Consider the following 23,651-nt stretch of genomic DNA (forward strand, 5'->3'; position numbering starts at 1 on the left):
CAAAATCGTCAATATTAGTGCATTATGTCATAAACAATATCCTAGGCCTAAAACAATAATGCAATTGTACCAACAAATTCACAATGGGAAGGGTCAGTTTGAAAAATATTGGAAAATTATTTTTTCAAAAGGGGCGCCATTTTGAAAAACAAGATGGCCGCCATTTGCTGCATCTGGATTTTTGTAAACATGTATAAATATTTTACTTGGGACTCAGCAACCTGTTAGGATAGGTGGCACATTGTCTTCAAAAGAAGGCCACGGAATTTAGTTTGTAACCTGACTATCTGTAAATATTCAAACCACTATAATTGATTAAGTAAAACAATTGGAATAGGGTGCGTCTCCGTAGAAAAGGTCATGAAATAGGACCACACACCTTTGGAGTGATTAAAAGCTTTTGACATAATTTCGTACCTTCTGCCAATGTCGTCGATTCATCAGAAGTTGTATCTTTGAAACTTGTTTGGTAAAAAGTCGTTTCAGAAGCTGTTCTCTTGGAACTTGTTCCTTCAGATGTAGTTTGTTCGGAGGATGTTCCGTAAATCTTGTCAGAAGTGGTTTCCTTCAAATTACTTCCATCGGAAGTTCTTTCCTCTATAATAGTAATTGCCTCTGAAGTAGAGTTCTCAAAAGTTGTTTCCTCAACAGTTGTTCCTTTAGATGTTGTTCCCTCTGGAGTAGTTTCTTCTATTATAATAATAGGATAATCATCAAAGAAAATCAACAATAGCATATAACAAAATCTCTCATTTGTAATTTTGTGAACCTTTTAGTACATTTTCACCTGATTTTACATGAAGTCATGTGTGCTAGATCCTTATACATGTACATAAAACATGTGCTTATTCCCATCATCGCACCTCATAAATGAGCCCCTTTGTACTGGTGACAACGCCAGATAAATAATAATATATTGTACAGGTAGGGAAACTAAATCAATACACGTGTATCCCCCCTAATCAATGATAACTACTCTATTGTTAGTAACGACCAAACAGAATAAAAAATCATACATTGTCGAGAAGACAATAAAATAAGCAGTGTCTCTCCGTCTCTATAGAACTCCTGAACGATTAAATCAAATGGTGGCAATGGAATAATTTGAAGTAACCGCTCGCGGTCTTGTCCTTTCCAGATGGGCTAGGGCAATTGGGCAGCCAAGTTGTGCACTAGCTATTTAGACGATACATCAATAGAAAATGATGAATATCTCCCGTCATTTTTGCTTTTTTATAAAAAAAATGTAATCGTGATGTATCATGGGAAAAGGTCGACATCCAAGTCCGCGCAATACGAATATTACCATGCTATTACATAGGAACACGTGACAATATTTTTGTGCACTAGCTCTTTAGACGATACATCAATAGAAAATGATGAATATCTCCCGTCATTTTTGCTTTTTTATAAAAAAATGTAATCGTGATGTATCATGGGAAAAGGTCGTCATCCAAGTCCGCGCAATACGAATATTACCATGCTATTACATAGGAACACGTGACAATATTTTTTTAGTCAAAATAAAGGTGTTACACGCGAATCGATACTCAATAATACTTAATAATGTGATTTGAAATGTGCACAATTAATTTTTTCTCTATCGATTTGCGTGTAATACCGTTATATTGACAAACTAAAAAATATTGTCACGTGTTCCTATGTAATAGCATGGTCATATTCGTATTGCGCGGACTTGGATGTCGACCTTTTCCCATGATACATCACGATTTTCCCATGATCTATCTATCTATCTATGTCCCATAGCTAGGAGGCCGTTGGGGCGACGTAGTGATGGCTTTAGAGATGCATAATTTCCAAAGGTCTCTGTCCTCAGCTGATCGTATGAGCTGGTCAAAGTCCAGTCCAGTCCAGTCTTTAATGTTATCAATCCACGTCTTCTTTGGTCTTCCTCTCTTCCTTACCCCATCTGTACCTCCCTGCAAAATGGTGTTTGCTAGACTGTTCTTCCATCTGATCACATGGCCAAACCACTGGAGTTGTCTTCTTTTCACAATGGAGATCAGGTGTTCATGCTCTCCGATGAAACTTTCCATCATTGCCCTTACTTGCTTGTTGGTAGTATGCGTAGAGTAGTGGACCTGGAGGAGCCTTCTCATGCAATTCATCTCAAATGCGTTAATCCTCTTTTCCATCTCGGCATTAAGCGTCCAGGTTTCACACCCATACAGGAAGACGGAAATTACCAATGCTCTCAGGAGGCTCATTCTTGCTGCCATTGAGATGTTCTTGTCTCTCCAAATGGGTTTCAAATTGGCTAGTGATGATGTCGCTACAGCAATTCTGATTTTGATTTCTTGCACTGATTTGGCATCATCTGTGATGGTTGCACCAAGGTATTTGAATTGTGTAACTGTTTCAAGTTCTTCGCCTCCAACATGAACTTCTACTATTTCATCAGACCCCATCTTCAAGACCTTGCTCTTTGCAGCGCTGATTTCCATGCCAAGTCGCCTTGCACTGTCATCTAGCCTTCTTGTGAGATCACTTAGTTCTTCAGGTTGTCCTGCCAAGAGGTCGATATCATCAGCGAATCGCAAGTTGGTAACCCTTCGCCCTCCGATGCTGACTGTTCCCTCGAATCCATCAAGAGCTTCCATCATGATATACTCAAGTAAGATGTTAAAGATGGTTGGTGACAGTAGACAACCTTGTCGGACTCCAACTCGGGTACGAAACCACTCACTGATTTTATCTCCTAGTAGTACAGTACTCTTAGATGCAGTGTACAATGCTTCAATTGCATTTACAATTCCATTACTGATGTTGAACTTTCTTAGGATTTCAAACATTGCTTCTTGCCAAACACGGTCAAATGCTTTTTTAAAATCAATGAAGTTGTGGAGAAGTGGCTTTTGATCTGTGCGGAATTTCTCACTTAGAATTCTCAGATTGAAGATTTGTTCCACTGTGCTGCGCCCTTTTCTGAATCCTGCCTGTTCTTCTGCTATGATTCTCTCTGCTTGAGGTCGAAGTCTATTAAGAATGATTCGGAGAAGTATCTTGCTCGGATGACTGATCAAACTGATGGTGCGGTAGTTGTTGCAAGATTTAAGGTTGCCATTCTTCGGGAGAGGAATGATGATCGACCGTGTCCATGAGGATGGCCAAATTCCTGATGCCCAAACCTCATTGCAGAGTTTTGTGTAAGCCTTGATTGTTGTTTGGCCACCGCTTTTCAGCATCTCCGCCGGAACATTATCAATACCTGGTGACTTCCCATCTTTCATGTTTCTTATAGCCTCTTCAACCTCAGAGGTGAGGATTGGTGGATCTTCCTCTTGCTCTGTGTTTGCCATTGCCTTCAGCCTATTTAACAGGTTATGATCTGATGTTAGGTTATAGTTGTAGAGTTCCTCACAATATTCCTTCCATCTGTTGGATATTTCCTTCTTCTCAGTCAAAAGATGTCCATCTTTGTCCTCAATTACTGTTGTTCTACCAGCTTTCTTCTTTGTAAGGTCTCTGATGGTTTGAAAAGCTACTGCAGTGTTGTTACGCTCCATATTGGTGTTTTCTTGACTTCCCTGTTAATTCTGCTGTAGTTGGTATGGTCGATGTCACTTATGAAACGCCTCTTCTTCAACTCCCTGCGCCTGTCACATAATTGCAACACATCATCTGTCATCCATGCCTGTTTCTTCTTTATTACTTTGCCCAACACCTCTTGTGCTGTGTCAATGAAGTTCTCATTCAACTGGTTGTTAAAACTCTCGATGTCCAAGTTGGCTGCTATAAGTGGAGCAAATCTGCCACCAATCTTAGCCTCAAATTCATTAGCAATGTCAGGATCCTTGAGTTTTTCTAGATCAAACTTAACTCTAGGTGACTTCTCTTTCCTTAACTTTTTCAGTTTTACTCTTACTGATGTCATCACCAAGTCATGGTCACTTCCGATGTCAGCACCAGGAAAGGATCTTGTTTGGGCGAGGTTCACACTTGATTGGAAACGCTTACTGATCATGATGTAGTCAATCATGTTGTGGACTTTGCCATTTGGTGAGTGCCATGTAGCTTTTCTTGATTCTTTCTGTGGATGCAAGGTATTGGTCAGGACAAGATCGTAAAACTTTGCAAACTCAAGCAGGTTGTAACCCCTGTCGTTTGTCACTCCCAGTCCAAATTTGCCAGCAGTACCCTGCCATGTTGGATATGCATCTGGTCCTACTTTTGCATTCCAGTCACGAATTACGAGCAAGACATCTTTCTTAGGAATTGTTGTCATTATGCCATGAAGTTGCTGGTAAAACATGTCCATTTCTTGATCTGATGCCGTACTTGTAGGTGCATATGCCTGGATGATTGAGATGTTGAAAGGTTGTCCTGCTAACCTCAGTATGATAAAACGGCTTGATATTGGCCTGCATTCCAGCACTGATCTCGCTATGTCTCGGTGCACCAAGAAACCTACACCTCTCTCATGACGTTTGTCCTCTCCACTATACCATAATGTGTGCCCATCACCAATCCCTGTCCATCTTACTTCGGCTATTGCTTTCCCATGATACATCACGATTACATCGCAAACCGCTGGCGGCGCCCTTATTGCGAATAGCGAGAATTGTAAGGCTTGCACTGATTTTATATGTGCACAACAAAAAATTGATTGCTGCCCTCATTCGTCAACATTCAGGGTTACGGAACATAACACGGTACTAACGCAGTGTAGACTGCAGAGGTCAGTGACCAACCAATAGCCTTAATCAGAGGTCCCTCGGCCCATAACGTCATAACTATTAAACAGGTCGGAACAAAATGGTCATGCTTGGCTGTTGAAGAACTAATGGATTCGATCTATATACCATCATGGGGAGTTCTGCCATGACGATATCGGGGCGATGACATTGTGTATCGTAGTATGAACATTTTATTGTAACACGCTCGTTTTTATATCTCCTTTTAATCCCAAAGATTTGGAAACTTTTAGACCTTTGTAAATATTCAGTTGATATGAAAAACAGACTGTAAAGTCATTGAATTATTGCTTAGAGATAAATAATCTTGGTGAATGGTAAGCTGTTATTATCTGCTTATCAGAAGGCACAGAAACTAGAGTCAACGTCGACATAACGAAAATGTTGTTTTCAAATGCATTTCGAATTAAGTGTATTTCTTGTTCTTCTCGATTTGAGTAGTGCATTTGACAAATAATAGCCAAACCATGTCGATCATTAATAATATCAGTTCGGGGGCACTCGTAATAACCGGACGTCTCTGATTTCAAAGACGGGTCAGTGATTTCACATACGGGGGTCTGTGATATCACATACGTCGAGCTTTGTTGACAGCTCGGCACTCGATGCAGCGCATCGGAATGAAGCTGAGTGTATTACAATAAGCTTTTCTATGTTTAGCAAATATCTACCTGTGCAGAAATTATATCTATCTGTGCAAATTCTGACAAATGGTCCCAGAACACACTTAGATTACAATGGCTAAAATCAAATGTTTTGAGGTAAAAAAAGATCCCAATTTTACTATCTAATTCATGACTTGGATAGTAAAATTAGCAGGCACTCAACATGCTCAACTTGGGCTAGCTACAACCCTGATAAGTCCTATACACAAAAATTATTCCCACTGCGCTGGCACGTTCATCACAATTTACTTATATCGTTTGCGACTGGGTTTTGAAACTAGGGAGCATGTGATTTATGAAACGTCTCTGAAATATGATACTGTAAGGTGACATGACGCTTCAAGAGTATTTGATATCAGAGACGTCTTTGAATTAGCAGTGCCCCCGAACTGATATACAAACCGTACTTGAGATACTGTATAAAGTACTGCAATTTAAACTTTACCTGTATATTGTTAATACTTTTTAGGACCCGTTAACCATAAATATTTGATCTGTCACGAAGTTCCATTGTCGAACTCTCGGAGTATTTTAAGCTCGGTTGGCTTATCATATAACATGTATGCTTATGAATATGAACATCCTTAAACGAAATGACGACAATACAGAGTTTTCGTGGTCACTTCTTCAAAACCTGATGCATATAATCTGTAATTGACTCTCAAAAATATTCCAAATGCATAATCTGCTAACATTAGGAGCAATCTTTGGTATCTCTTAATCATGTCAATAAAAAGTCCGAATAAATATTAGCATGATTAGGGTGGAGTGAAAAAACAAAAAATTGAGATAATTTTTTGGATAGTTATAAAACTTACTTACATATAAAATAAGTAACCTGCCAAAAAATTGGAAAATTTGAAGCATATTTTGATGTTCCACAAAGCACCTGAAAATGTGGAAAAAGCGCGTGTTCGGATGTTAACATATTCATTAGTACACCCCCTAGAACTATGAAATCTGGTATGTAACAATAACATTTGTACAATTTTGAAAATAGAATGACACAAGTATGCCGCTAAATTTTTGGTTTGTTATTTATATGTCTATCAAGATAATTTCTTTAGCCACCAGATAAGTTTTGTTTCAATAACATCGATGGTATACAAGTGAAGATATGGCCAATTATGTAACCTAGTCTTAAAACCGCTTGGGCCACTTTTGTCTAAGTGTTACAAAAGGGACTGAATAGAGTTGAACCATGGACCCGTTGGACGGTGCTCTTATGATAGGTAGTTTTTAAAAACAATGGGGTATTCGAAGTGGTAGAAACGATTACATAATAAAATATCTCCTTGAGTTTTTGAAAGTCACAACTAGGCTCTGACATAACAACCTCATTTACTAGAAATCGTGGCTGCAGCCCGACACCATGAACACCTTCAACCCCAACGTTGAAAGAACGTAATTGTATGGTTGTGACATTCGGTTGCACATGGAGTCAAGAAGAAACCATAAGATTGATTATAGCTCATTTTCCAAACTCACGTCTTCCATCAAGGCATACATTATTATATAACTATGAGAAGTATGTAGAATTTGTTAACAGACATGCTGGCAATAGTGGTTGCCCCAGAACAGCTAGAAGCCCAGCTGAACTTAATTTCAAAACTTTATTGTTTTGTACTTATGGATGCAAAAACTGTCCTCAGTATTACCAATGGTATCTTGGGGATATGAGAAACTACTTTATTTATAAGATAATTTGAAAGAAATTTTATGACTTCATTATTTTATAGATTTTAAAGAAATATCATATTATTATTAAGTTCATGATTATGAAGAAACACCACTTATAATTCTCTTGTGTCAGTTCTTTGATGTATACGCAAACATGGCAAAAGTGGCCCAATACGTTTTCTGGACGATTTCATTTATCGGACATAACTTTCGAACCCAAGCTAGTAAAGAAACCTACTAAACGTCTTCTTTTAGCCATGATATTACTGATTGTAATGCATATAACATTTTTGTTATAACTTTTTTAGTTTTTTCCTGAGAAGTCAAAATGCAATTGTATAAATTTTATTGTTATTCCCTGTATGTGACGGTCCATCTCAAACCGCTCGTAAAGTCGGCAAATTGTATTTCGAGTTACAGTGCAACATGTACATAGAGGTTGTATTCATATGTCCCTAATATTTGTCCTCCATGTTTCTCATTTTAGTCCACGCTAATATTTAATCCTATTGTTGAAGAGGATAATAAGCTTATACTAATGTATAAAATTAGTAAAAAGCTTAAGTCTTTGTTTGCTTTGGCTAAATCCTGTTCAAATGGTTGGTTAACCAACAATTAACAATGAGAGGACATTCCTGAACCTCGTTGAGTTGGGGATGATTTGAAGTGACCGCCAATTATGACCATTTGATACTTAATACCAGCAATGTGGAAAAAGAGAAATAATGTAGTGCCACTGAATTATGTACCCTTTTACTGAAGGAGCAAAGTTCAACCAGTTATAACCCCACTTCTTGATATCGTTTAAAGTCAAATGATAAATCATTGTAAAGCTTATGATATATATTTTCGAAACATGGAAGAAAAACAAATTTGACCAGGGGTCGACTTTACGAGCGTTTCGACCTGGACGGTCACATATACCAAATTTCAAAGTTCTAGGGGATGTATTTATGAATATAATAACATCTCAACATGCGCCTTCGTGCCACGAACCACCCAAATAATGGACAAGGCAGGGTTTTCATTCATGCTACATGCTACACTGCCTGTGATTAAAGCAATGGATTAAGCAGTAGCCATATAAACCAAATTTCATAGTTTTCGACGATGTACTTATGCATATATTACATGTCAACATGCGCTTCCGTGCCGCAAAACGTAAATTTGGATAATGTTGGTAATTTCCCCCCATTTTTCAGGTGCTTTGTGGAACCTCAAGATATTCTTCAAATTTTCCAATTTTTTGCCAGGTTACTTATTTTATATGTAAGCAAGTTTTTATAACTACCCAAAAATATTATCTGAATTTTTTTTTTCACTCCATCCTAATATATATGTGTAAACTTTCTCAATGTGCAAATAAAGCCTTACCATTGCATTTCAAGTTGTAATGATTCCTTATCTTCTCTTCGCCGTCTCCAAACCACGGACTATCAACATACTTCTTGTATTCAGGATTAAACGACCGTTCAGTAGTGTCTGCATTAAATCCTCCAAGTCTGATGCTTGTACAACTACACGGATCTTTATCGGATAAAAACCATCGCCAACCGTTTTGTTTATTTTTCTCTTGGCCAACTTCACAGACGTGTGCTCGAACATGAATCCTGTTTTCTGAAAATTAAATTTTATTGGGCTTTATTATGTTCTCAAAGAAGGGGAACAAAACTTCTTCCTGAATAATGGTCAGGTGGCAAACTAAATCCCGTGGCCTTTTAACGAAGACTGTGTTAATGAAGAGTTAGTTATAATTATTTTTTTACCGCGCATGTAAATAAATTAAATTCTATACTAATCTCGTTAAACGGGACGGCAGGAGCTGATCCAATCACATCAAGCTTGCGAAACGATTTAGTAATACCCGTTAGTTTGTGCTATCTCACTTTTTGTTTGTGTTATCTCACTCTAAAATTCAGAATTTCCGACAACTAAGGCCTGGGTGCTTAATCTCGCCGATTAACTCTGCGGCGTGCCCGGAACCCAAGCCGCAGACCCCCGCCGATGCGCCTATGCTGAGAAATAAAATACTGTTGCGATATGCACTAACAAAATGTGTGTCTGCCCGATGAAAAGCCATGTTCAGTCACCCATTCAGATCCTTGATCGGCCCAACTCCTGCATTTCTCACAACCGGCTTATAACACTTGACAACAATACCCTTACAAATTAGTGTCCTTGAGTGCGTTGATTCTTTGCCGGATTATTTCGAGTAATCCGCAAATTGCTCACGGTGAGTAAACTGAAGTAAGTACTACAATAAACATTAATATAAAGGTTTTGAGTAATGAATGGCAAACCGCAGAGCAAGAAGATGGCAAGATGTTGCGAATTCGATGCCCATAACTGCTTGCGAATTCGCAACCAGGGATATGGTCACACTGTATTAATTAGTCGGCGTGCTGCGGCTTGAAACTGCAACCGCAGGAGAGCCATCGAAATGCTCCGAGACGACGCAGAGGTAATCGGCGAGATTAAGCACCGTGGCCTAAATTAGATTGAGGATCAAAAAATGTTATTGATATTCATTATCAATAATTGTTAACGATATCCATGTAGCGAAATAAAATAACATCAAATTGAATTGAAAATGTTCGCAATTTCAGAATCATCAGATCATCGGGTGCATTATCAAGAGTATGTAGATGATTAGCTTGACTTGCTTGTTTATCACATTATAATTAGGGGGTGTAATAACCCAAAAATTTGAGAACCCCCCTCCCCCTCAAAATATGTGTTTACTTATATAAACACCAAAAAATAGTTTTGGTTCAAACAAAATATTTTAACCTCCCTGTACATAGCCTCTGAAAGTTTTTGGTTAAGGGTGCCGAATTCGGCAGACTTGAACTATATTTAACACAGAGATATTCAATATTACTGGTGTAACTTACAACCGGTGATGAACTCGTCATTTTGGTGTATAAAAGGGTAATTTCACAAGTTGTAGTATATGAAGGAACTAATACAAAAGTATACGTACTTAAACTGTTTTCATTTCGGGAATGGGGTGCCATGGAGCTCAACTTGTGGACTATATATCATGTTTTTTCTTCCAAATTTGAAGGATCTGACAGCTTTTTCTGGAACGAGTCTTAATTTTCAACCAACTTGAAATCGTCTGGTTAAGGGTGCCGAATTCGGCATACTTGAAATCATCTGGGCTAACATCAGTGTATTACGACACGTTTGCCAGATCTAGTTTTTAACTGAATTGTTGGCATAATTCAGGAGGTACCTTCTTATAGTCTTTCAGGAGCATGAATTATGTCGCTTCCTTTAGGCAGTGATAAATCACCGTCACGTGCGTAGGCACCGTCACGTAGGCATACAGTCATTCTATCTCTGATTCCTCTTAAACGCCAGTGCTCTGTACTCAGGGGCTATTTTAACGTGTCTCACTGTCACGTACGTGCCGAGATAAAATATTCGTACAGTGACAATTAACAATCCGTGTAGATATGCTTTAAGGTGGTACTACACCCATGTGGTTAATTTTTGACTATTTTTGCATTTTTCTCAAAAAATAATAACACACTGGTAACAAATGTTATGTATATTATTGGGGCAAGGAATCCAATTACTACACTAAAATTTCAGTGACTCAAGACAAGCGGTTCAGTATATATGATAGGAAACGAGGTACATCCTAGCGGTACCTTATTTCTTACCATAAGTAACAAACCGCTTGACTTGGGTGATTGAAATTCCAGTGTAGTAATTGGATTCCTTGCCCCTATAATATACACAAGGGTGTGAGTTTGCTTACAACGATACCTAGAGACGGAAAAGACAACCTTGGTTGTTGTACAGTAGGCCTATTATAATTCATAAAGTCTATGCAGTATAGTGCCAACAATTCCAATGTCAGTTGAGATGATATCGCATGTGAACTATCAGAGGGTTGAAATATTCCAACAAGAATCCCCGATTGCTGTGCAAGGAGAGTTGTATACGAAACAGGCTATTTGATGAGAGAGAAGAGTCTTTTTGAAGATATGGTGGCTCTGAAAAGAGCCGTTTGTTTTCAAGACTAGCCTGACAAAAGTATTTCGAGCAAAGCGAAGACTTGTATGTAGAGGTGGTGATAGTTCAGATATAAGTTGATGCGATATGCAGATATAAATGGAGCTGTGCTCAGTAGCGAGGTAAAAATATAAAAGCTAAAATTACGTACCTATTCACACTTTTCATATTCACATTGTAGATGTATAGAGATACGGATTATCGGGTTTACCATCTTAGGAAGAACAAAGTGTAGATCTATGTCCGTTGAAGAATATATTGTCAAGAGTAGCTTGAGTTGAAGAAGCGTGCAATGTTCAAGGCGTAACAGGGTCCTAGGAAGCATGTAGTTGCAAATTTGCCACCGTAAATTACTGCCGTGAAGCGTACCGGCACTCCGGCAGTATCGTTTCGAAAGGGATGCAAGAAGTCGACGTTATCGTACCCGGACGTCGTAGAGATCACTTTCAGAAAATTAACGAGCCTTTGATGAAATGTCTTTTTGACAAGTCGGTGGCTCTGAAAAGTGCCGTTTGAAATACGTGATCTAGTATTAAAGATAATGTTGGAGACGTAAGCAGAGTAAAAGGTAAAGACCTTTATGTGGCTGAGCGTCATATGAGTATAATAAAGTAGTCCTGTAGAGACGGGAAATCAATAGATGTTTCCCAAATAATGTTGAGACAAAATGGAGAAATATGAAAGAAAGCAGATAGGATACAGATGTAATCTATACCCTCTGAAAGTCCCGTACTATAGTTTCACCCCTATTGCCGGGGATCATCAGCGGAAAGTTAGCTATGAACGCTAGAAAATCTCCAAGAGATGGTTAAATCGTGAGAGATTAAGGTTTATTCCGTGATAGGATAAAAAAATCGTCATTATGTTGTAAGTATGAATTTGCAGAGATAAAGCAGTCCAAGTGGTATGAAGATAAATGGACCCAAGTGTGGTTTAAAATTAAGCACTAGATATCACGAGTACAAACAGGCTTTATGGATTTAGAAACTGGCTTGTAGAGATGAAGGTGTGATAATAAAAGTATATTCAAAGAAGTCAATGGCGCACAATGTCAGTATTAATAGTGGTTATCACAAGAATGAGTAAACTTGGTGGCTCTGAAAAGAGCCGTTTGGAATTTTTTACCTGCGAGATTGCATGTATAGTGTTTGAAAGGTACATGTTTGACAATATCCAAGTTGCTAGAAAGTGATGCTGTATGAACATCAAACTGTGTAGAGATGAGGATCAGGTTCAGATGGTAATAGTAATAATTTCAGTAAAGTATAGTGTAGAGATTGAAAAGTGCGGTTTCGTAAGAGAGCAGAGCACACCTGCATGCTGTAGAGTGAGAAATCATCGACTGGTCAAATAATGTGCGAGTAATATGTTCTCGAAAGAGATTGATGACTTCAAGCAGTTAGATTGTGTTGAGCAAGTGGTTTAAAGAGAAAGGTGCGCTCGTATACACATGCTTATATACTAAGCATTATGCAAATGAGTAGGATCAAAGCACAAAACGAAATAAACCAATTAGAAAAAAGGCGCATGAAGTTCTTGTCTCGAAACACCTGATTGGCTACAGGCACTCCGATAAAGATGGAATTGTGTTGTTCAATTGAGGTGGGAGACGAAATGTAAAATTTATCATTACTGTATATTATACTTTGGTTTTGTAATGTGGAGGCAAGAATAAATCAAGTGAATGATTTAAGTGTAAGATTTGTTTGTAAGTAGTTCCACTCTAATGATTAGGTAACTGAATCCTAATACACCGGAAATCAAACTCAATTCCAGATGAGCCAACGCTCAACGGAGAAAATACAAAACATACAAGGGTGTGAGTTTGCTTACAACGATACCTAGAGACGGAAAAGACAACCTTGGTTGTTGTACAGTAGGCCTATTATAATTCATAAAGTCTATGCAGTATAGTGCCAACAATTCCAATGTCAGTTGAGATGATATCGCATGTGAACTATCAGAGGGTTGAAATATTCCAAAAAGAATCCCCGATTGCTGTGCAAGGAGAGTTGTATACGAAACAGGCTATTTGTTGAGAGAGAAGAGTCTTTTTGAAGATCTGGTGGCTCTGAAAAGAGCCGTTTGTTTTCAAGACTAGCCTGACAAAAGTATTTCGAGCAAAGCGAAGACTTGTATGTAGAGGTGGTGATAGTTCATATATAAGTTGATGCGATATGCAGATAAAAATGGAGCTGTGCTCAGTAGCGAGGTAAAAATATAAAAGCTAAAATTACGTACCTATTCACACTCTTCATATTCACATTGTAGATGTATAGAGATACGGATTATCGGGTTTACCATCTTAGGAAGAACAAAGTGTAGATCTATGTCCGTTGAAGAATATATTGTCAAGAGTAGCTTGAGTTGAAGAAGCGTGCAATGTTCAAGGCGTAACAGGGTCCTAGGAAGCATGTAGTTGCACATTTGCCACCGTAAATTACTGCCGTGAAGCGTACCGGCACTCCGGCAGTATCGTTTCGAAAGGGATGCAAGAAGGCGACGTTATCGTACCCGGACGTCGTAGAGATCACTTTCAGAAAATTAACGAGCCTTTGATGAAATGTCTTTTTGACAAGTCGGTGGCTCTGAAAAGTGCCGTTTGAAATACGTGATCTAGTATTAAAGATAATGTTGGAGACGTAAGCAGAGTAAAAGGTAAAGACCTTTATGTGGCTGAGCGTCATATGAGTATAATAAAGTAGTCCTGTAGAGACCGGAAATCAATAGATGTTTCCCAAATAATGTTGAGACAAAATGGTGAAATATGAAAGAAAGCAGATAGGATACAGATGTAATCTATACCCTCTGAAAGTCCCGTACTATAGTTTCACCCCTATTGCCGGGGATCATCAGCGGAAAGTTAGCTATTAAAGCTAGAAAATCTCCAAGAGATGGTTAAATCGTGAGAGATTAAGGTTTATTCCGTGATAGGATAAAAAAATCGTCATTATGTTGTAAGTATGAATTTGCAGAGATAAAGCAGTCCAAGTGGTATGAAGATAAATGGACCCAAGTGTGGTTTAAAATTAAGCACTAGATATCACGAGTACAAACAGGCTTTATGGTTTTAGAAACTGGCTTGTAGAGATGAAGGTGTGATAATAAAAGTATATTCAAAGAAGTCAATGGCGCACAATGTCAGTATTAATAGTGGTTATCACAAGAATGAGTAAACTTGGTGGCTCTGAAAAGAGCCGTTTGGAATTTTTTACCTGCGAGATTGCATGTATAGTGTTTGAAAGGTACATGTTTGACAATATCCAAGTTGCTAGAAAGTGATGCTGTATGAACATCAAACTGTGTAGAGATGAGGATCAGGTTCAGATGGTAATAGTAATAATTTCAGTAAAGTATAGTGTAGAGATTGAAAAGTGCGGTTTCGTAAGAGAGCAGAGCACACCTGCATGCTGTAGAGTGAGAAATCATCGACTGGTCAAATAATGTGCGAGTAATATCAAGGGGGTGACACTAAATTCACGGTTGTTCTATTAGCAACGCAAAAGCTATGAAAAATTCAGCTGGTTTACTAGTTAGAAAGTGAGGCCAGTTATCGATCCGTTATAGCTCGTTATGAATAATTCATGTTCGACCCCTTGGATCATGTTAATTGAGTTTGGCAAATAACAACGTTGTTAGTTTTGCGAACTTTGCCTGTTCAATGAGAGTATAGCGCGCCCCCAATACATCTGGGCACAAAACAGGGCGAAAACGATCCAGTTTAATGAAATGGCGGACGGGTATTCCCATCAGGCACCAGTGATATGTTTTTTCAAAGAAAGTCTACTAATTTGATATGAAATGACATTTTGCAATAGCAAAGTCAAAGTTAGGACTTGCTGTCAATAATATGAAGGAAATATGTGACAGAGGCAAGGTGGGAAATACAAGTAGTATGTAAGTTATAATAACCTTTGATACCCGACCTGACCTTCCATCATGGCGCCTTATTCGTCTTTATGTATTTCTATTATGCTCTCAAGTAAAATAAAATACCAATCTGCTCTGAGCAGACAATGTTACTTGGCTCCCAGCATGAATTATTGATTTTATACGGAAGTAAAGAAATGCACAGTGTATGTGCATGATGTGCAAGCATACTCCAAATATTTACGGTAAATCTGAAGTGGTCACACGTTGACATATCATGTGTTCGGGAAATCACGTGGCAACATTTTAAGATTTCAGGCTTGTTTACTAGTTAATTGCCATTTGTACTCTTTATTATTTATCTTTGTTAATTAACATATATTTTAAATGCTGATAAATCGTGGTTGGCTACCCATGATATCTGTTAAATTCAATGTTTTATGAATATAATTCTACCACGCAGAGGGGGTCACGCAGCAGAATTTCACATCACCTGACTTAGCTACATTTCGAAGCTCTGCTCTTCAAATTCATGTAAATTTCAAAGTTTATACATTTAATATATTTAATATTATACTAATTTGTTGTTATAACCAACTGGTACACGAAATATACTAGCTTATAACCTATACAGAAAGGTGATTATCAGCCTTCACTCAGAAAATTGACATGCCCGGCATATGCAGCCATTCTCCGTCTGGATAACATGACTGTCGCCCTCAATACGTCTGGGCGCAAATTTAAATAACAATACGCTATTTACATATCAATGCGGCCTCATGCTAATTAAAGCTGCCCCATCCAGGAGTTCATCTATGGTAATATGTTCTCGAAAGAGATTGATGATTTCAAGCAGTTAGATTGTGTTGAGCAAGTGGTTTAAAGAGAAAGGTGCGCTCGTATACACATGCTTATATACTAAGCATTATGCAAATGAGTAGGATCAAAGCACATAACGAAATAAACCAATTAGAAAAAAGGCGCATGAAGTTCTTGTCTCGGAAACACCTGATTGGCTACAGGCACTCCGATAAAGATGGAATTGTGTTGTTCAATTGAGGTGGGAGACGAAATGTAAAATTTATCATTACTGTATATTATACTTTGGTTTTGTAATGTGGAGGCAAGAATAAATCAAGTGAATGATTTAAGTGTAATATTTGTTTGTATCTAGGGATCAGGGAACTGAATCCTAATACACCGGAAATCAAACTCAATTCCAGATGAGCCAACGCTCAACGGAGAAAATACAAAACATACAAGGGTGTGAGTTTGCTTACAACGATACCTAGAGACGGAAAAGACAACCTTGGTTGTTGTACAGTAGGCCTATTATAATTCATAAAGTCTATGCAGTATAGTGCCAACAATTCCAATGTCAGTTGAGATGATATCGCATGTGAACTATCAGAGGGTTGAAATATTCCAAAAAGAATCCCCGATTGCTGTGCAAGGAGAGTTGTATACGAAACAGGCTATTTGTTGAGAGAGAAGAGTCTTTTTGAAGATCTGGTGGCTCTGAAAAGAGCCGTTTGTTTTCAAGACTAGCCTGACAAAAGTATTTCGAGCAAAGCGAAGACTTGTATGTAGAGGTGGTGATAGTTCAGATATAAGTTGATGCGATATGCAGATAAAAATGGAGCTGTGCTCAGTAGCGAGGTAAAAATATAAAAGCTAAAATTACGTACCTATTCACACTTTTCATTTTCACATTGTAGATGTATAGAGATACGGATTATCGGGTTTACCATCTTAGGAAGAACAAAGTGTAGATCTATGTCCGTTGAAGAATATATTGTCAAGAGTAGCTTGAGTTGAAGAAGCGTGCAATGTTCAAGGCGTAACAGGGTCCTAGGAAGCATGTAGTTGCAAATTTGCCACCGTAAATTACTGCCGTGAAGCGTACCGGCACTCCGGCAGTATCGTTTCGCAACGGACGCAAGAAGTCGACGTTATCGTACCCGGACGTCGTAGAGATCACTTTCAGAAAATTAACGAGCCTTTGATGAAAAACCATCGGGATTTGTCATTCGTTTGCGTGCTTGATAGAACAACCGTGAATTTAGTGTCACCCCCTTGGTATAAGTATAGGCCTATAAAGGTTTTTTTTACAAATGTCCATTTTATCTTTTATTTTAAGAAGGAGATTGGCATAGAAATAGCAGCGGTGGAAGGGGGTGGGGCAGATTCTCCCCTGTGAGAAGTCTTGAGAGGGGATATGAGGGAGGAAAAGGGGATGAGGGATATGGAGAATGAGGGGGCCTACAGGAAGGGAGAGAAGTAAATAAAATAATAGAATGATAAGGACATATTTATATTGGAATGACAGAGTAGGATAACGAGGGAGTGATAAAGTTAGTGTAGGCCTAGGAAAGAATAAATACAGAGAAAGAAAAGAAAGGAAAATAAATGTAATAATAATTATTATAAAATACATAACAGCATTAAGCAGCCATTCGATGACATCAATGCCGTTGTGCGTTACGTAACTAATGAGCCCAGTCAGATGTATTTTACACCTGCCAAGCACAAGTCACCCAATTTCGAAAACTGGACGTTGAATGTACACCTTCATGAATATTGATTGGCAACATTTTCCAATATAATCTAATAGCTCTCTAATGTGCTTTAATAGGAAACAATAGAACAATAGACCCTGCAGAGCGTTGGTTTTAAATGTGATTTTATGACAGCATTTTTATCTTGGTGTATCCAATTTGTCCCTTATAATTTGACTGGTCCAATGTATGTGCAATATTTTGTTATGTTATTTATCAATTACTGATTTATTAAATTAAATTCTTTATTGCATCTGTGGTGTGAGTGGGGTGTGTTTGCAGAGGGTTGATAGTTTGGGTGTTGATGTATGTAAGGTGTGTGTGGAGATGTAGGGGTGTTAATTCTTTTTCGTACTGTATATTGAATATGACATGTGAAATTACAATTTTAGACAGTAAAAGGATACGTTCATCACCAATTAATGTAAGTCACACCAGTATAACCACCACCACCAACTAACCACCAGTATACATGGTATATAACAATATCTCTGTGTTAAACATAGTGCAAGTCTGCCGAACTCGGCAACCTTAAACTTTCAGAGGGTATGTACTGGTGGTTAGCAATCGATAATTATTTTTTCATTGCTGCAATAATTTGTGTGTATTTTAAAGGGGGGGAAAGAAATATATTTCTATACATTTTGCAAAATAGTACAGCCCTAATACAATTGAGCAAGTACTGATGATAAGGCTGACGTGCATCTCCAAGACGTATGAATAAAATATGAACAACTAATGACAGTATGGTAGTATGGCTGTGTCACTCGATGCTTAAGGCGCCTAATAGACATTTTATTAATTTTTAATGTTTAATTTAATCAAATAGAATGCTGATTTCCTACATGTCGTCATATATATTTGACATAAAAGTGCATTAGAACAGAGAAAATTAATGCATGGTTTGATGAAATGTCCTAAAACCTTATTTGGCTGCAGCAGCAACTATATCGTTTTGATCTATAGGATCTTGTTGTTTAACCCTTGTCTTACTATGGAGGAGGAGAGGAATCTACTAATCCCTTAATAGATTTTTTCCCTGTGGACTAAAATGCTCAAATAAGAGCTTAAATGACTTGGGCTGAAGTACATCCAGGTGGTCGATCAACCTTCGAGGGTAGGGGGTAGTTGTGTTGAGGCTCAGCGATTTTGATTTTTGTTCTTATAAAAATATTCAAACAAAAGTGATATTGAGTTGAAACTTTTAAGATTCTAATGGTGCTTTTTAGTCATATTTAGCCAACAATTCGGTTATTAAAGGTTGCTTTTAATATTTCAAATTAAAAAATACCGGCACTATAAAGTTGATGAAAAGCGTCTTTGATATCGATATATTTTTATTGCTACAAATAAAACATTATATATTTTATTAAGTCGATTGTATAGGCTATGATAAATAATTCATTCTTGACTAAAAGCATCATTATGCTACATTTTGATCGCTCCCAATGATAAATTATTGTCAGCGTAATGGTTATACCAAGATCAAAGTGGTTTTTCATTGTTCAAAAATATAATAACGAGCTAATAGATATCAGTAGATCATATACATAAAAGTACATTAACTCCCTCTAATTATTATTATTATTCTCTAGCGATTTACTTCTGACAAATGAACTGGATCAGGGTTTTTTTTTTTTTCTAAAGCTTGAATCACGGAGCATCTCATTGGAATATTTTTACACTGTTGGAAGTTACAATTACTTTTAGTAATTGAACGTGCTAATTAAGGATTTTGTGCGTTTCAATATATTTGAATAAACTTTGTCAGAAGTAAATCACTAGAGAATAACGTACCGTATTAATAGTAAAAATAAACTTGATAACTAGGATACCAGAAACAAAGATACACTAGATTCCAGACAAATATAGCACTATTTTTTATTTTATTTTTTTTAAATTTTTTTATCATTAACAGAAAAATACTTCTAAAATCTAAAAACAATAAACGTGAGTAGGCCGACACATGATGATTGGTTCATTGAATGCAAGTGAATACGGGATTGATTACTAGACATGCGGATTTATAATAGCTCTTTTACCTACAAAGAAGACAATTTTCCAAGGTGAACGGTTTTAATTCCGAAGGATCGTTTTTCAGGACACGTTTGTCTATGGAAGGTCACAAAACCTTACAGGTGGTTTTGCTCTGAAGGGTCACTTGTCCAAAAGGGTTTGTTCCGAAAAACATAACTGAACATGTTATAGTTACAAGGTTCTTTACTCTAAAAGTTTTTTCCTAAGGGTTCAAAAATATTGCAAGGTCATTACTTAAAACATTTCTTATTCCGAAGGGATATTAGGCTGAAATGTTTGATGGATTTGGGTAACGACTTGTAAGACATACTGCTCGCATACGTTTCTTGTAAGTCCTGTTGCATCAGATCCTTGGAATTGTCGAAATTCTGGAATTTTGACAATTCCAAGATTCTGACGCAGCCTGTCAAAAACTTGGAATTGTCAGAATTCTAGAATTACGACAGTTCAGGTTTCTGACGCAGCCTGTCAAAAACTTGGAATTGTCAGAATTCTAGAATTACGACAGTTCAGGTTTCTGACGCAGCCTGTCAAAAACTTGGAATTGTCAGAATTCTAGAATTGCGACAGCGCCCCCTGTCGTAATTCTGGAATTTCGACAATTCCAAGTTTTTGACAGGCTGCGTCAGAAACTTGGAACTGTCGGAATTCTGGAATTTCGACAGGGGCCGCTGTCAAAATCTTGGAATGGTGCCTATTCGTGTCATTTGACACCAAAAAAGAACGAAATGACCTCCGTGCTGTTTGTGTAAATGCCCGGTAGAAGGACGCTGATTGGTCCATGCTGCCAGACCGTGCTTGTCATATTATATAAATGATGTAGGATAAAGTTCTTCTAATTATAAAAAGTACGCAAATAAAACCTTATTCCCGCTATTCCTTCCTACCGATTCCTAAAATTTGACAGATATTCTGAAATTTTGAAAATTGGTCAAATATTTGGAACAACTTCTAAATAGGCCTGCTATTAAAATAAGTGACATAAAAATGGATCCTACTAATACTTACAATATTCACTGTCAAATATTAGGAATTTTGAAAATTCCAGAATTCTGACAATATACTCGTTGTTAACATAATTAATTAGGAATTGTAATACAAAATCCAGAAATCTGACAATATTCTCTCTGTCAAATATTAGGAATTTTAAAAATTCTGGAATTGTGACAATATTCTCACTGTCAATTATTTGGAATTAAAAAAAAAAATCTCGAATTCTGACAATATTCTCACTGTCAAAAATTAGGGATTGAAAAGTTAGAACACTGAAATAAATATATAGAATATCTAAATAGATAAATAAGTAAGGGAGTTTTATTTATTTATTTATTTATTTATTTATTTATTTATTTATTTATTTATTTATTTATTTATTTATTTATTTATTTATTTATTTATTTATTTATTTATTTATTTATTTATTTTGTATTAGTAGTCACCACCACCAGCTGGTGGCTGGGAAGTTAGATAGACGTTATAACGTATTATGTGAGGGATTTCATGCACTTAGGCTATGGCTGATATTATCGATAATTTAAAGGGGTATATTCTGCAATTTGCAGTCCCAGAACAACGCCAAATATGGATTAGAAGACCTTTGACCTTGGATGTACAACAGCATGTTATGATCTAATGGGAAACTGTGCACATCAACAAACACCATTTCTATCAAAAGGCAACAGCCGATATAATTTGAAACCACATAAATTACTAGAGTTGGTTCTTCTCTTGGATTTGGACCAAGCTTTAGAATATCGAATGTTGCGTTTTGAAATAAAACAAACCAGAAATGTATCACCCAGTGTAAAGATATGGCACATGTACCGAATACATGTACATACATTGGCTGACCTTGTGGATTTCCTGGCCCAGCCATGCTAACCACATAAGGAGATTATACGATTAACCTAGTGCAGCTATTGTCATAGCAGGGTATTATTATGTAATACTCCTGATCCATATTTAGCGCTCTCTTGGACTGATTTGTAAAACATGTTCAACATAGGCCTACGTTCATAAAATAATATAATAGGTGTACTGAATCTCGAACGATGGACGAAATCGTTTCTTGTTTTATTTTGTTTTTTCATTATTATTTTATTCAAGTTCATTCATTCATTCATCAATATTAAAATTATATTAACAACATGCAAAAGACAATAGACTAAATTCCGGTATAGGCCTACTTCCCCTACCCTCTAGCTCTACATACTAAACTGTAGGCCGCAGTAGTTCACTTTTAGGGCCAGGCCTATGTGGTTGGGCCGTTTCAACATGTTCCGTACGGCACTATGGGACACCTGTTGCTGGGAAGGCCACCCTCTCCGTACCCCACCATCCTGCAGCCCTACTAATAGGCCTGCCCAAACCCAAGTAGGTCAGTGCGCCTCTAACATTTATGCAACTAAATCGTGTTTTTCCCGGGGGTTTGCCCTTTAGAATATCACTTTAAACTTCGATTAAGAAAATAACATGAACCCGCCTTTACAAAATAATTCCAACTTTTTGACAGCTGTCGGAATTCCAGAATTCTGACACCCGTCAGATTTCTAGAATCTCGACAGTTCCAAAGATCCTGGAAAGATCCCTAGCGACGAGATGATTATAACAGGGTGTCAATCAATTTAACCGAATTTAGCAGCGACACAGAAGCGATTATTTTGTACTGAATGAATTGGGCTCGGTTTCTTTACCAATCATAAAGAAACGATGTATCTGGTCATATCGCAATCGCCAAACTATAACGACAAAAGTATGACCCGTAGTCATGATAGTCAGGTACAATCACTTAAAAATATTGATGTTAATTGCATTTCTACGTGATGCTGATATGAAATTAGGCCCAAACCGAGTAAAATGTTCAATATCGTACTGCAATTCCATTCCAAGATTAGGGAATTTGAACATTCAAAATATTTTTGGTCCCAAGTTGCAAACCTTATATTATAGGCTAGATACATGTAACGAGCGCAGCGAACAGGACAAGTTTGCATATTTAAGCGTTTCGGTACTGTTTTCTTAAGCCTTTTTATAGCGTTTTATTTAAAAGGCTTCCCATGAATGTGTGCCAAAATATCGCCCCCACCGGCTTGCCAAAGCTTTCTCCCCGCCCCTCCCCAATTTTACCCTCCCACTAGGGCTCATAATTATTGCACACTATTGTTTACACAGCTACACCCATCCACACACTCGCATCCACCCCTACATGATTTTAATCCTCGTCAATTAAAGAGTGTTGTCCCAAACCCAACCCCCCTCCCTTAGGACTTTCATACAGCGTACTTAAACACTTGTATTTACACTCAAATGACTTTAGCTAATCGTAGCATCCTTTGGACACATAGTTGTTTATACCCTATACCAATGCTATAAATACAGAAGCCACTTTAGCTTCAGTTAGGCCACAAAAAGTGTATCTCTCAAACATTTTGCAAACAAGTTTTGTGTGCAAATATGTTATGTGTGCTTTACTTTTTTTCCTTTAAGTACTACGAGGGATTTGTGTGTGAAAGTGTGTCTTTTCAGCACACATTACTTGTGTTGTGCCTCTGTGTGGTCACTTTTTATGTAAATATTCAATATGCCTGTAAAAAGACCCAGCGCATAAGGCTACGCGCTAAGATGGCCTTCACATACTAATGAAAGACAAATCTTCTTTTTTTTCTTGGCCTTCTTATAACCAATGTGAGATGTATTCCTGAAGGCTTCAATAAAACAATAATAAACAAAATGTTGAGGTGGGCGTGATGTGGGATTTAAGTATAGATTACTTACCTGGCAGAATGCACAGCAGTTGTAGCATTAGTACAACGTTGTACCGATTCATCAAGTGGGACATCCACATGACTAAAAAGCTGTAAAATAAAACAATTGTGTATTAGTATCAGGAACTCTCGATGTTTACATCCCAAACATTAATAATAATAATATACAATGTATAGTGCTATAAGCACCAGCTAAAAGTTGTGGTAGTCATGTCTGCGATGTATACGTATGAAATAAATGCCGGCTTTATGTGTTATTGCTACAAAACATTGATGTAAACATGTATAATCATTGAAAGGTTGGCTTTCCTAATGGGGATATTTATTAAGTTTGGA

The 23,651-nt window shown here is 37.4% G+C and overlaps 1 protein-coding gene across 1 annotated transcript in view; it reads right to left on the minus strand.

Moving 5' to 3' along the window:
- LOC140139407 (uncharacterized) overlaps positions 1-23,651 on the minus strand; it is a 32,479-nt gene that overhangs the window by 8,530 nt on the left and 298 nt on the right. Inside the window, exons 2-4 of the mRNA XM_072161170.1 lie at positions 23,326-23,405; positions 8,435-8,677; positions 418-690 (exon numbers count right to left, since the gene is read on the minus strand). Of these exons, the coding sequence (XP_072017271.1) occupies positions 418-690; positions 8,435-8,677; positions 23,326-23,395 (586 nt within the window). The 5' untranslated portion in view covers positions 23,396-23,405. The remainder of the gene's footprint in view (positions 1-417; positions 691-8,434; positions 8,678-23,325; positions 23,406-23,651) is intronic.

This window comes from Amphiura filiformis, chromosome 18 (genome assembly GCF_039555335.1).
Source record: "Amphiura filiformis chromosome 18, Afil_fr2py, whole genome shotgun sequence".
In the NCBI taxonomy this organism is placed as follows: Eukaryota; Metazoa; Echinodermata; class Ophiuroidea; order Amphilepidida; family Amphiuridae; genus Amphiura; species Amphiura filiformis.